This window comes from Monopterus albus, unplaced genomic scaffold (genome assembly GCF_001952655.1).
Source record: "Monopterus albus unplaced genomic scaffold, M_albus_1.0 scaffold129.1, whole genome shotgun sequence".
NCBI classification, from domain to species: domain Eukaryota; kingdom Metazoa; phylum Chordata; class Actinopteri; order Synbranchiformes; family Synbranchidae; genus Monopterus; species Monopterus albus.
This window is the reverse complement of record NW_018128009.1, coordinates 340,340-355,832: the sequence shown is the minus strand read 5'-3', so window position 1 is coordinate 355,832 and position 15,493 is coordinate 340,340. Positions and strand designations below refer to the sequence as shown.

The following is a 15,493-nucleotide window of genomic DNA, read 5'->3' as shown; positions in this document are numbered from 1 at the left end:
TTGTCTTAAAAAGTTTAAAATCTTACTGTCTGCCGCAGGACGAAACAGAGGAACAGCAGATCAAACACCAAAGATTCAAGAAATGTCACTTGGTACGAGTTCCTCTCAAATGAGTAAGTATAGTACTGTCCTCATTGTTGTTGCCTTGTCACTGAGGCTGCAGAAATTTTATAAACTTTATTTTTCACAGTGTGTTGACCTGTAATAGACTCCTCTATATTTTGTTTATTTACATAGAGGTGTCTTATTATTAGCCATCTATAACACGTTAGGATGAAAACCGAAAGAGAAGAAACATAACATGTCAGTACAATGAAAGCTGCTTTTGGCTTTACAGTAATGTGGTTTCCTTTTCTTTTTTAGAAACACAGTCAAAATAATTTCCTCATCACTGCCCTTGTAACTATTCAGCAAAATCATTTGTGTCCTTTAGTTTATTTTTTGCATATTGCTTTTAATATTGGAATCCTAAAAAAGTGAACCAGTTATCAGAAATCTATGTCATATAGTATGCATAAGTCAAACACAGTCCTTTAAAAAAAAATATATATATATATAACAAAAAGTATCAAGTTGATAAAATACACAGGTTTTAATGAATATGAATGCTTATTAAATGTGAGGGTGAAATGATTAAATTCTGGCAGACAAAAACCATAAGGGTTTTTTGATATTTCCTATATTTTATGGTGTGTATTACAATCTTCACCTCTTATGACAGCAACGAGCCAGAAGAGGATCGTACGGAGAAGGTGGAGAAAGGCACCAAGGTGAAGAGGACATTTAGTTCTCTAAGGAACAGGATGACTGGCTCCTTCAATAAAGATAAGGTAAACCATAGCATTGACAAAGTTGTCACTTTGAATTCAGTGCACTATACTCTGAAGTGAAATGGCATGTATGACCTAATGAACAATATAACTTGTTTAAGAGCTAAGAATCCTGAAATGAAATGCTCAATCACATTTTAATGTAGAATGCAAAAAAGTGAATTCACTGACTGCCCTCGGGTTTATTTCCTAATTTTACAAAGAGCAAAACTTGAGGTATAAACAGTTCACTGGTGTGCATGTTACACACACTAATCTACTTACACAAACCCTGGTATATATCCTGCTACTGACACAGTTATGTACTGTTACAACCAGCTGTGCCGTAGTATATGTGCTGCAGTAAAAGAGAACACACACATTTGCATATGAAAACATCCCATGTTTTTTTTTTATTCCTCTGCAGGGTAAGAACAGAGAAAAAGAACAGCAGAAAGACAAAGGGAAGGAGGAGAGGAGAAGAAACAGCAGCAGCAGCAGCAATGGGCACTATTTCCTGCATTGCGCTTTTTCCAGCTGTGCCACATGCTCACTGTGCAGCAAGACCCTGCAGAAAAAGCATGGCCTGCAATGCATGAGTGAGTAACACACACCCACGCTTGTTCTCAGGTTAATGCACACTTGCACGAATGCTATATTCATACACAAACCTACATTTATTTATGCCTATGGCACCGCATGCATGTTTACTCACCCAATTAGAGCACTCAAGCACACATGCACGATCATACAAACAGCCACAACCTAAAAAATAACCTAAAAATGAAATAAACCTTGAAACATTCATGTATCCATCAGGTACCACAGAAATATTCTTTTTTAGGTAGAATATTACATGACTATTTCTAACTTTATGTTAAGTTAATACATTTATTAACATCTTTGTTATGCAGCAGATGGCAGATTAAAAACAGAGTTCATAAAATCACGTTTTCACTTTGACCACACAACTGTATGTTTACTCGTTACAGTAAGTGCCATTTGTCATATTACCAGTGGCTTTTTTTCACACACTTCTTTGCTGAAAAGATGGTGTTCCCCTTCACTGCCTCTGTGGTCAGTGTTTATATGAGGTACTTAAAAATAAAACACACTGATGTAGACTGCACTTTATTTCACAATTGCACAACTCATTATTTGATGTATTTTTAGTTGTTTGTGTGAATCTACAGCATGCTTTAACTTTTGGCTTCCAATTTGTAATATTCTTCACATTTCCTATATTTTACTGTGTGTTAGATGAAGCCTTACACTGAGAAACCAGGCCCTTGTTTTGGCTCTGTGTGGCAACCACAGCTTGCATATCTATTCTACGAGTAGACCTGTACAGCCCATGGCTGCTCTTTCTGTCTCTGTTGCGCCATTCCTACGCAGCCTACAGGTCAGCTGATAAGCTTGTAATTCTCACTGAAAGCTTTACATATTTTGGGTTGGTACAGGCAATGGTAAGTAGAGTTGCCAAAAATCAGATCCAAGCAGACAGACTGCAGGGCAGACTAGTGATTGACTGGTTTAGGTACTAACTTTATCATATTATTACAGATGTGTTAACATGTAGCAGCATTTTAATGGCGAGGTAGATAGAGCTAATTTTAACTGTTGGATTAGGTGGTTTAACAGTGCATCATACTCTTTAACTAATAATCTTTAAACCTATCCTGATATGTGAATATAGAATACTTAAAGTACTTAGAAACAGATAAGTGGATTAAAAATATAACAAATTTAACTGTACTTGAGTAAATGTACTTGGTTACACCATTTATAATCTATTTATCACACCCATGCACGCAGAAAGTCAGTTCTTTACCTTTCCTCATTCTCAGAAGAAAAAATATCAGACTAAAACATCGGATCGTTCATCTATTATATATAAAAATTCAAATCAAAGTGTTAGTCTCGTGAAATGATGATACCGCGTACTATAGTTAGAGGCAGATGTTCTCTATTGATCTTCCATAGACCACATTGTTGTGCATAAAGGTGATTTCAAAATTGTAGCTTGCACAGGATATTTCATTTTGACCATGACACAACCAGACTGATGCCTCATCAGCCACATGCACATTTTTTGACATTACTGTAAATCGGAGACTGTCTTCTCATAAACCATGTGGTCTGCTTTTGGAAGAATTTCACATCACCAAATAAAGTTTCCAACAGGGAAACAGCACTGTTCTCCATATTAGTGCCACTTCATTTCCTTTGCAGAAGTGCAAGGAGATGAGCAGTCAGTCATTCTGTGCTTCCACTTCATTATTTCATTCCAATTACCCAATATGTTTCTTTGCTCCTCCTATCCAGTGGGAGATAAAAGCTGTAATTAGAAATAGAATTACCACAATCTAAAATACAGTCTACAAATACTCTGTTACAAGTGAAGGTCCTGCATTCAAAATAAAGTAAAAAGTATTAGCATTAAAAATATACTTAAAGTAGCAAAAGTAAAAGTACTGAATAGACAGAATGGCACATTTGACATTAATAGTGACACATTATTGTGTACATCACTTTAATGTTGCAGCTGCTAAAATGGGAGTTAATTCTATCTGTCTTAAACTCTCTTCATTTGAATTACTTTATACACTATATACATAGTTTGAATATTTCTTAGTGAGGTTCAGTAAAGCCTTATGATTATGTATTATTCTGTATTATTAATCTGATTCTGAAAAGTACCTAGCAGCTAGTTATCAGTTCAATAAAAGAGAAGAATTACAACATTTGTCTCTAAAATGTAGTGATGTCAAAGCATTAAGTAGCACAAAATGGTTATAGTATAATAATAATAATCACTTTTTAGGCTACTCAATTGAAGTACAGATATCTCAAAATTAGATCTATATGTAAGTACAGTACCACTACTGATAATATGTCCAGACATGTTATAAACCCTTTAGTGTGGCAGGGTACCACACATCCAGTGTGATTAGACAGCTCTGCTTCTCCTAGACATTAACCAGAAACCAGTAGCACATCTCCCACTTTTTCTGAGGCAGTTCTCCGTTCATCATCCATGGCTGCTGAGTTACACACAGGCGTGGAATAACCAGTGAGTGTCCCTTTAATTTGAACCAAGCCCTGTGGGGATTCAGCCGAGAAGCAGCCTGTGGAATGCGTCGTTTGTATGCCAGAGACTGTTCCCAGTGCAGGGTAGTACACAAACTGGACAAAACCAAGAAAGTCGGATACTTTATTTCAATGGCCAGAATGATTTATCTGACTTGCATGCAGACTACATTTCGTTTTGGATGCAGTTGACTCAGATAAACACGGGTCTTGGTGGAACGGTAAGAAACAGCTCCTGTAGGTCTCAAGCGGGATCAGGTGAATGATTCTCGTTTTTTCGCTCAATGGACTTTGTAGACGTCTTGGCCACCAACTAGCCAGCTAGCTAAATGCTAACCTTAGCCAAACAGTCGCAGTTTGCGCTTTCCTTCTGAATGTTTGGTGCTTCTTCGGATTTGAGTAAATGTCTTAACAAAGAGAATCCCTTTTCAAAGTTTCTTCAATGTTTAATTAATCACAAACGGACCCATATCAGTTCCCAGTCAAGTCACGTAATATTACATTAGCTAGCTGTTAGCCACTTCACGCTAGCGTTGTTAGCCTGTCTACCGCTTCTATTTGAAAACAAGGTTAGTTTGGGTAACTTAAGAGCTTGGTTTTAATTAGCTTGAAGTGATAGTTTGTGTAAATGATCACACAGCCACACCAGTGTAGCTGAACGTTGCAAGACATCCCTCCAGTTTCATGTTGTGTGCCGTTTCGTGAGCGTCTTTGCTGCTGGTTGCAGATTTTGCATGAATCTCAACAGGTGATCGCTAACTTAGCTGACGTGAGCTTCCAAGATCATTTGACTTAATTTACCCAAAGTCAGCTGTTAACATTCACTAGCCAGCTCAGATGCGACCTCTAATATGGAAATGTAGAGTTAGTGAAAGTAACACTATTCACATTTACAGTTAACACAGGATGCTGAGATGTGCAAGTCAAAGCTGCATCTACCTGCTTTAAACGGATGCTGAGATGTGCAAGTCAAAGCTGGTAGTCATCTACCTGCTTTAAACAGTCTCTATAATGTCCTGTGTTCCCACCCCGTTATAGTTGGTCGCAGAGACTCAGACATCAAACTGACTCGTTACCATGAAATTGCATGTGTTTAATAATGTTATCCTTGAGTGTAAAATGCTTGTCATTCCTCAGCCGGGCTAGTGATGCCCACTACCGGGGCTTTAGCATCTGGAGTGCCCCACACTGTCTCGTACCCTCCCGTCTCCACTGCTCTGAGTTTCCCCTCTGACCTGGTCGCACGCTGCTAATCGTGTTGGCAGGTTTGCCAGTGATTCTGGGCCTCATCCATCTCACCCTGTAAGCACAACACTGGTTTTCTTTCCAGCGTGCCTGACTGGTTGTCTACCTTCTACTAGGTTTAAGGTTTAAGGTTTTAGCCTCCATGTCTCCACTTAGTACATTTTCACCTCTAACATGTTGTGTTTTATGGCATCTATTGGTTTCTTTAGTCTGGCGATTAACATAGGTATCATTAAACATTATTTTGTCATTCTACTTTTATCTGCTGACTGATTATGCATTTAGTACTTAGCTGACGTGAGCTTCCAAGATCATTTGACTTAATTTACCCAAAGTCAGCTGTTAACATTCACTAGCCAGCTCAGATGCGACCTCTAATATGGAAAATGTAGAGTTAGTGAAAGTAACACTATTCACATTTACAGTTAACACAGGATGCTGAGATGTGCAAGTCAAAGCTGCATCTACCTGCTTTAAACACAGTCTCTATAATGTCCTGTGTTCCCACCCCGTTATAGTTGGTCGCAGAGACTCAGACATCAAACTGACTCGTTACCATGAAATTGCATGTGTTTAATAATGTTATCCTTGAGTGTAAAATGCTTGTCATTCCTCAGCCGGGCTAGTGATGCCCACTACCGGGGCTTTAGCACCTGGAGTGCCCCACACTGTCTCGTACCCTCCCGTCTCCACTGCTCTGAGTTTCCCCTCTGACCTGGTCGCACGCTGCTAATCGTGTTGGCAGGTTTGCCAGTGATTCTGGGCCTCATCCATCTCACCCTGTAAGCACAACACTGGTTTTCTTTCCAGCGTGCCTGACTGGTTGTCTACCTTCTACTAGGTTTAAGGTTTAAGGTTTTAGCCTCCATGTCTCCACTTAGTACATTTTCACCTCTAACATGTTGTGTTTTATGGCATCTATTGGTTTCTTTAGTCTGGCGATTAACATAGGTATCATTAAACATTATTTTGTCATTCTGCTTTTATCTGCTGACTGATTATGCATGTAGTTTCTTCTAAATTGTTAGAAAATGCAATCATAAGTGAAAAGTTTGAGAACAGGTGGTGATTGCCTGCGCTTCGTTTCCCTTCTGTTTCATAGATGATGTCATGAGCTGGCTGCTGGCAGTTTGACTTTAGTGTCAGTGCTTTTGTAACTATGGTCTCAGGGATTTAAATAGAACCTCTTACACACACATGGTTGCATGCACGAACATACAGGAAGCAGGTTTTAGCTGCTGTGTAAGAAAGTAAAGTCAAAGCATACCCATATTCCTGGTTGTTACAGCTGTTTGTGGTAGCGTTTTTTTTCTGTGTATGCCAGAGGGGGCATACCAGGTTTTAACATGGTTCTATTCCGCAATAAGAACAGTGTAAGGAAACCACAGGAAATATTTTGAATTTACCTCAAAGTAGTGCTTCTGTATTGTCTAAAGTTATGCTGTGTTAGATTAATATAGCCACAGGGGTTTCACACCAGTGACTTCTGTGCCGGTCCCAGGCCCGGATAAATAGAGAGGGTTGTGTCAGGAAGGGCATCCGGTGTAAAAACGTGCCAGATTTACTCATGCGAATCGGATTCACATTGGTGACCCCTAACCTGATCAGCTGAAAGTAGAGTAGCTCCTGTGTTAGATTAATATGTTAGGCCTATGTCAGAGGCCTGCTATGTGACACTCAAACTGCACTGTGAAGAGTGGACCACCATCATAGCTAAAATCAGATGCTATGACGCATAAAAAACACTGTCTGCTTGTACTAGCCTGCTTGTACTCAGGGGGTCCTGAGTGCTCCAAAACTAAAAACCAAACCTGAGGGTCCAACAAAAACTTTAAAAAGAATCATTAGATTTTTTTTTATTTCTTGCCTTTAAAGGTTGTTGTTTAGCTGCTCATCTAACAGTACAGATAATGAAGAATCCTTGTACAGCAGCAAGGACAGTATTACAGCACAGTTTGACCAAAATGCAGTTCATAAAATCTAAGATAGGTTTTCACATTCTTAGTAAACTAAGAGGTCCAACAGCCTACAGGAAAATGTCATCAGTAATTTAAAGTATCCACAGATTCTTCTTACCACAGTAACACTTAGAAAACCACCTGTCATGGAAGCTAGATTTTCACAAACACCCTTTTGAATTTAATGGTGTTTTTATGAGGTAACATTTTCCTGGAAGCACCCACCCTTTGCTGATTCCAGCTTCGTTCCTTAAGATAACACCAGGCAATGTATTCTCTGTTTAGAGCAGCAGCACAGAGGAAGTAAAAAAAAAAAGAAAAAAAGATGTATATCTACCGTTGTGTAATCACAGTGGTGACCCAGGATTTGTTTTACATTTCTGGTCAATTGAGTAATTCATTGAGTGTGTGTTGTCCACCACAAGTGTGATAGGGCAGTTACTAGTCAGCAGATGTTGGGGGTGGTGGTGGTGGTGGTTTTCAGTTGACGCTGAGTGTCCCATGGATCCGCTGCTGACAAGAGTGGCAGAGCTGATTGTCACCCACCCACATGGCGTCCACCCCATGATATGCTGTAATTCACTCTGACAGTGTATCCTGGCCTGATGTCAGAGCCTAGTAAACTTTAGTTTGTTGGTTGAGACTTGTTTTCTGGTGCAGCGTTAGTTTGTTTTATTGCCAAACATGGTGGCCTTTTGTAGCTGTGATGACTTGTTGCTGATAAGCTTGGTGATATCAGTCAACAGAAAACACCATGTTCTTGCTTATGTCAGGATATTTTTGTTTTACTTTCATTAAGCAAAAAAATGTTTTGAATGCAGTTTGACTACAATCACCTTAGCTGCACATTCCTGAACAGAAACCGCTTACTCCTGGGTTCTTCACTGATGACTCGAGGTAACGACATTGTAATGACATGGCTTCTTATTCCAGCTAGATCAGCTTACCTATCAGGTCCTCTTTTTCTGTCCTTTATAATACTTTCCCCAGCTTTGCCCAGCCAGTGCATTTGTGCTCTTTTAGAGATAGTTGGAAGATGTATTACTGGGCCTGGTAGACTTAATTAGACACTAAGCGTATGTTGTGTTTATGTTTTTGTTTGGAAGAACCAGGCTGGCAGAGCAATTGGAATTTTGCATGTTAGTTCAAGTGAGAGGGAAAATGATCTCTTGGCTGCAGTGACTGCTGATGAGTTTGTTGACTTACTGACTTCACTGTCCATTTCTTCTTCTAAAGGTAAAAAAACAACAACTTTTTCTTTGGCTTCAAATCTGAGTGCAATCTAAAGAGGACTATAAGTTGATCTTAAAAGGTGTTCATATTCCATGTGTTGTGCTTTTGGGCGGATTTTGCACAACCACACTAGTTCGGCCCTGCTGGACTCAATCCAAAGATCACCAGAGAGATAAGTATAGGTTAGAGATAAACTAAAATGATAGCTTGTTTAGGACTGGATCAGAAATGTAAAAGAGCAAATGAAGACACACACAACAATCTCCCTCACTGCTTGCAGTGTTTTTGTCATTGTGCCCATTGTACTAACACACAGAAGGGAACTGAGCAGTAGCAGCCTGTACAGTGGACTGTACAGCAGTTAGTGGAACACTCCAGGCTAGTGCCTCATGTTTACACTGCATGTTAACAGGAGGACAGCTTTTGTCAACAAACTGTGCAGCCAGATTTGAACAGTCACCATCCTGCCTTGTGCCTGTTGGCCCATGTAATATGGTAGATGTAATCCAGGCAGTGTTTGTCTTAAATTGTACAAAGAAAGTCACTTTCAGCTTTTCCTGTTTAGGGGTCACCACAGCGAATCGTCACACTGACGACTCGCATGTTGACATTTGGCACGTGTTTTACGCCGGATGCCCTTCCTGACGAAACCCTGATTCGAACCCAGGGCGCCACGGCGAGAGCGCTGCGCTGCGCCTTAACCACTCGTCTATCAGGGATCAAAATTGAAGTTTGGGGAAAAAAAGATGCTAATTGGTAACTGGAAATAGTGAAAACATTAGAATATTCTTTTCATAAAAATGAAATGAATGGCACGTTTTTCCTGCTTTCTTTCTTTTTTTGTTCTACCCCTGTATTTTCTAGTTTTTAAGTGACCTACTTTAAGCAGTCAGCTGAAGCCTGACTTTCACTCATCACTCCACCGGTCACGTACGGCTCCCCGTTTGGAATGTATATGCATCTCTGCATGTGCTTACGTCTGTATATGTTTTGCGTAGGCCATGAGTTTCTTATACAAGTCAACCTGGCTTTACCTGACTGGGTCGGAAACAGACTTTGCATAGTGATAACTTCATTTGTTTGGCCTGCCTAGTCTCTGTGGAAAGACTTCTGCTGCATGTGTGTACCTTATACAGTATGTTTCCAAGCTGAAGCATCGAGCTGTTTTGTTTTACCAGTGTTTTGTCTTTCCTGTAATTGAGGTGAGGATTGTGTTTTTCCAAAACAACGGTATCTCTGTTAATCAGCACAGATACAATCAGTCATGGCATTTAGACCTGACAGTGGTAGCTTTGTTTTCCAAACAGGGACACAGACTGAAATGTCTTACTGAGGAAAAAGGAGTTCCAGACCTGCCCACGGAGGGACTCTGTATCATGACCATGTAAACAAACAGAAGCCACAGAGTCTCGTGGAACCAGAAGTCATTCTTTGACTTTTGTGACGAGCATACTTGTCTGAAAACAAATACTTGATGCTGTTGATAGTGGCAGCTGACAAAGCTGTTCCCCAGCCTTGTGTTTCAGGGTCTTATTTGAATCCTGCCTTTTACTTTGAACTCAGCCTTCCATAGCTTTTGGATAAATGCTGAAATCTTAAACTTGGTTTACAGTTTTTTTTTTTCCAGTCATATTCAATCCAAAAGCCACCACTGTTACTTTTGTGTATATAACTGTTTTAGCAAGACTAATGCACCGCTGACCCTGCCCTTCTGTGTTGCTGTTTTTCAGATTGTGCTGTGAACGTTCACAAGAGCTGCAAGTCTCTGCTGGGTGAGTGCGCCAGCAGCAAGAATAAGGTAAACACCTCACTGCAGTAGAGAAAAGCAAGGAGTACAGGGAATTCAGCCTAGTGCCTAAACTTCTACTGTGGTCTGTTGTTTTGCATATGCATATACACATGTAAGTAGACAGATATGGAATCAGTAAAACAAAAAAATGAATTCATATGCTTCATCATTTTTGTAACTTGTCACTTGTAAAAAAAAAAATACAAAGTTTCTTTCTATTCCTTAAACAGAAAGATTCTGTACCAAGGAGTGGTTCGTCTGGGTCTTCTAACCTTGGTAAGCAGAACATGTATCTCCAAACATAGCCCTTGTGAATCCCACTGACTACAGTATTGGTTAATATGGAGGTGATGCATCAGATTAAAGAGAGCTGGTTACGTCTGGTGCTTTGTAAGAGGATTAAAACATTTCTATAGTTTGCACATCTTTTTGTTACTGTGTGTGTGTGTGTGTGTGCATCTTAATCGGGTGTGTGGGTTTGCCTGATCGCTGAGTGTAGAGGGGGAAATTGGCCTCCAACAGGCTCTAGGCAAAGGTGATGATTAGCCATTGTTAAGAGCAGTCAAGTGATATACTTCTGTTTCAGTTCTTGTCCAAACCCCTCGATGGATTCTTGTGATGTCAGATAAATTTAGTAATGTATCTACAAAATATACACAGAAGGTGTATGTGAAGGTCTGTATGAACGCACATAGAAGTAAAAGAAGCAAAAAAAATGTTGATCTTTGCTCACTGTTATTTTCAGTCTGGTTGTCAGATTCTTCCTTACAGTATGATTTTCTGTGTTATACATGGTTATACAAAGGTCATATCACTTGCTGAATTAATTTGTGCAGTGTGCTTTCACTCATTATCATGAAGTTGCCCATGGCAGAACATTTCATTCAGTGCTAATTGTAGCATTCAGTAGCTCCTGTTGCATGTGATCCAACCCACAGGAGAGGTGAGTGGCTGCAGCAACAGCAGCTTAAGTTAATCTCCTGTAGCAGTTGTTATTCTCTTCTGAACAGCTGGAGTCCTATTAGCTACACCTGATTTCTCCTCATGTCTCACTCTGGCCAATCAGTAGCTTGTGCAGGGGGTCAGGAAGACGAGAAGTGAAGACAGGAATTGAGGAAAAGTGAAAAATCAGAAAGTGCGAGAAATATAAAAGGGCGTATGTCTTTCCAGAAGTTGCTACATAGAAATGAAGAATCTGAGGGGAATCGTATATAAGACCAGGCTTTTTGCTGTCCTCTGTTTCTCCTGGTTTACACCAGTGGAGGCACATTGCTCACTACCTTAATATCCGCTGACGCTGCACTGGTGACTGCTGAATCTTACCTTAAAGTTTGGATTATTACATTCCTTCTGCCATTGCTTCTAGTTTGGGACATTTGCAATGGAGCTAGCGGTTACCAAGGGTGCCAGTAACACAAAAGGGGCTTCCAAAGCTTGCTCCAAAATTGCTAAACCATCCTCCTGTTCCTCCCCGTCTTCTTCTGCTTCATCGTGGGGCCTGTCCGGACGAGTCGGGGTGCGAGTGTTGATGCACCGTGACCTGATCACCTGCCGATTCTTCCGCGGTCTTGGCTGAAGAAATACTGGAGTCCATTCGGACACGGGTCAAACAAGCATCTCTATCCCTCCAAGTCCTCGTCTGCTCTTCGCTGGTCATCTTCTCCTTTCTCGCTCTCCTCTCCTCATATGTCCTCATGTTCCTCCTCCACTCCCTCTCATTCCCTCCGTTCACCTGTTTCTCGTCTTTCCTCCTCAGCGCTAAAAGACCGGGACAGTGAGCGTGAACAGTGTGGCTCAGCCTTATCACTGACTGTGGATGGCTACCCAGGTTTTCTCAACGTCCCAGGTATGACCATTAGTCAGTGGGGACCCAGTACTCAGACGACTGCCTCCCATACTACCAACTCTACTGTAGCCCCTGCCTCCAGTTTTGGCCTCAGCCTCAGCCTCCGTCACAATAACAGCTCAGGGTGAGTATCTGTGCCCTGCAAGTTGCACTTCTTCAGTCCTCTACTGAAGACTTTTTTGTGCTTAAGAGGCTTTTTTTTTGACTGTCTAGTTTCCTTTCAAAAAACAAAGCCCCAGAATAACAAGATTTCCTTTTACAAAAGTTGAGAAGTAAAAAAAACACAAATGAGCTCTTTTTGTGAACTCTATAAGGCTGTAGATGCTTGCAGGATGTGCTGTATGTTAATGCTTAATATTTATAGATTGTTGTCTTTGCTGCTCAAATGCTAATTTGTCTGTGCCATCGTAAGATGCGTATTTATAGTTTTCATATGAAGGCAAGATGTCATTTTTAAATGGCAGAGCCTTATTTAACTGAGTCTAGACAAGTGGACTACTTTTCTTCTGCACTGATAAGAAAAGTGTGTAGCGAGATAGAGAGAGAGAGACAAACACACAGGGAGTCATAACAAGAAAAGAGGTAAGAAGAAAAGAAAATGTACCTGCTTGGGTTTTTCTTTAGTGTCATGTTTTATGTCTGTTACTTTTGTACTTGTGAAGGCACATGTTGGCTCCTCAGTTTATTTACACTACCATCAGCCACTGGCATTAGGTTGCATCAGTGTCAGCATGTATGCCATTTTGGACCTGTGGTTATCATCCCTTAGATCCCTCCTTGGAGAGATGGATGAGACAGATGCTTTCCGCTTCAAACGGTTTAACGAGGACGCCATTTCCCTTGCTTCCTCCACCACCGAGTCCATCATCGTTGAAGGTGAGTTGACTCAAGTGGAGATAAGGCATAAATTTCAACCATTCCACTCATGGTTGAACTTGTTTTCTCTCAGGGAATTTTTTATGTTATATGATTACCTCTTATCAGCCTGATCCATGCATTTGGTTCAGTGCAAGTGATAGTTTGTCTTCAGGGAGTTTTCTTAAATCCGAGGAGGAGTGAATGTGGAGTTAGGGGTGACCTCACCTTGTCCCATTAAGTTGGAGTGTGCGAGAGAGACAGGATAACTGGATACTAGCTTTGCACCTTTTTCCCAGCTGCCATGTTCCAGGGTTTGTTTTATCAGACACACCCTTACCATGAAAGGGTTATGCAGGTTGACACACAACAGTGAACTATTTTTAAACTTGGCTGCTTTACAATAAGTAACTGGAACCCTCTTCTAAGGGAATCAACTCATTGTTCATTTATGAGTAACACATGTAGTCAGATTAAAGTGATCTGACTACATGTGTTACCTCTGGTCAGAGGAAACTAGATCTGCTGATTTTGCGTTGTCCGTTACTTGAAGAGACTTTGACAGTTGGCGTCATCTTAGTGATGACGAGACACAATCGGCTACACAACCAGACAATATTCTTCAAGGGATTCTGTTCTGCTGACCTTAACCTCTGACCTTCCTGTTAAAACACTGACCTGAACATGAGCACCCAACACCATGCAGTTTCATGCATATCAGGAGTAAACATAAAGGGGTTCTTTTTGAATATAACTGCCATGTGCCATAGTTTTTGATGTCTGTCTTCCTTTCCTCAGATTCTCACTATGCAGCAGTGCGAGCTGATCTGGACTCTGATGCCCAGGATCTGGAGGCAGAGTCATGGAGTTTGGCAGTTGACCAGCAGTATGTGAAGAAGCACTCTAAAGAAGCGGTAAAGAGACAGGATGTTATATATGGTAAGTCTGATGTTAGGTGTTCACACTCATACCCATCCAACGAATGGATCACCTGTCCTGTCATTGGTAGCTTATTGATAGATAGTTTTGGTGAAGTATCATTGTGGTTCATCAGTGCTACAAACAGTGGCAGAGGAAAATCAGCAAAAGGTCACTGACTAGGGGTGTAACAAGATCCTGTGCCATGAGACCTTGCGATATTAAAACATGATGATATTCATCATGTCTCATGATATCAGTTCATAACAGAACCAGAGCAGCAGCAAGCACGAGGGAGTGTGAGGGTGAAATTAGCATAGAAGATGCCCCCACCACCTTTTATGTTCAGTTTGTGGAAAGGAGTTCAGTTAGAAGGTCACACACCGTTTCAAAATGAAGTTAGAAGCTCATGCATAGTTCATACACAGTTACAAGGTCTGAAGAGACCCATGTGAAATCATACAGGACAGAAGCCAGTCACTTGAGTTTGTGGCAAAACCTTTTACAGTACCTGCATATTGTTGTCTTTTATGGCATAGGATAATTCATACTCTGCTGAAGTGACATTCATTACAAGATGATTGGTTAAAACATTTCAAAATGCACCTGTGTTGTTTTTGTTGCATTTTGCGACTTGCAGCCAAATAAAAGACATTTTCCAGTCATAGATTCCATCAGTGAAGATTCCTGAAAAATATCATCTCGTCTCGTGAAACTAATATTGTGTATTGTCTTGTCTCATGAACAAAGTGTATCCTCGCATCCCTATCACTGACAGTAAAGTGGTTTTTCTATTATAAGAGCCTACTGAAACGAGTAACGTTCATCAAGGGGTCTGCGTTTGTTTCCACTGCACTCAGCTGGCTTTGGAGGATGAGGTCTGGGAACTAAATTTCAGCACCCTTCAGGAGGGAGTATTAAAGTCAAGTACCAGGATTATGAGGGTGTGTGCGCGCGCAGAGCAGTCGTCGATGATTGGTTAAATCTACCTGTCTTCACACCTCAAGCCTTAGCAGTACAAACACTGTGTGTAAACACACAGCTGACTGTGTGTGAGGGGGATGCAGCACCTTCCTCCTCTAAACAGACACTGATACAGAGAAAATACATTGGAAAAACAAAGCAGGACGGTCTGCATCAACCCCGGAGGCTATGCTTGGTGATAGTTGAGGGAAGTGCGGGGTGTACCGCTCATTAGGTTTCTGTAGTGGAAACGCAGCATAAATTTACTGTTAAATTAGTGCTTACTGATTTAACATTGTGCTCTTATAATGTTGTTTGACTCACAGTGGACAGTTTAAAAAGAAAATCATCAAAACAAACGGAACAGAACCAGAGATATGGCATACAGCTTTAGTTAGGTGTATGTACAAGGAGACAGTTTAAAAAGAAAATCATCAAAACTAATGGACCAGAGATATGGCATACACCTTTAGTCAGGTGTATGTACAAGGAAACACAGTAACATAAGATATGGAAGGTTTGGAATGAAGCATGCGTTGTGAATCTGTCTGTAGCATCACAGTGGATTCTACTTGTATGCACCTTACATGGTAGAACATACGTAAACATGTAGCATTATGTCATTGAAAAGAGCTGATGCAGACGGAGATGCACCATGTGCGAACACTGAAGATAATGCTGCGGGTGTACATCCAAGAGTTGAAGGAGAACCTCCAGATGGACTCGGGCCGCCTGGACTGTCTGTTTCCCCGCTTAGACAGCCTCCTCGAGCTTCACACTCATTTCC

The 15,493-nt window shown here is 40.8% G+C and overlaps 1 protein-coding gene across 1 annotated transcript in view; it reads left to right on the top strand.

Annotated features, from left to right (window-relative positions):
* Window positions 1-15,493, top strand: part of arhgef18b (rho/rac guanine nucleotide exchange factor (GEF) 18b) — a 36,094-nt gene that overhangs the window by 3,622 nt on the left and 16,979 nt on the right. The window contains 9 exon segments of the mRNA XM_020613006.1: window positions 39-113; window positions 722-830; window positions 1,237-1,408; window positions 10,066-10,133; window positions 10,355-10,400; window positions 11,881-12,094; window positions 12,740-12,846; window positions 13,624-13,764; window positions 15,338-15,493. The exon segment at window positions 15,338-15,493 is cut by the window's right edge and continues 31 nt beyond it. Coding sequence (XP_020468662.1) covers window positions 39-113; window positions 722-830; window positions 1,237-1,408; window positions 10,066-10,133; window positions 10,355-10,400; window positions 11,881-12,094; window positions 12,740-12,846; window positions 13,624-13,764; window positions 15,338-15,493 — 1,088 coding nt within the window.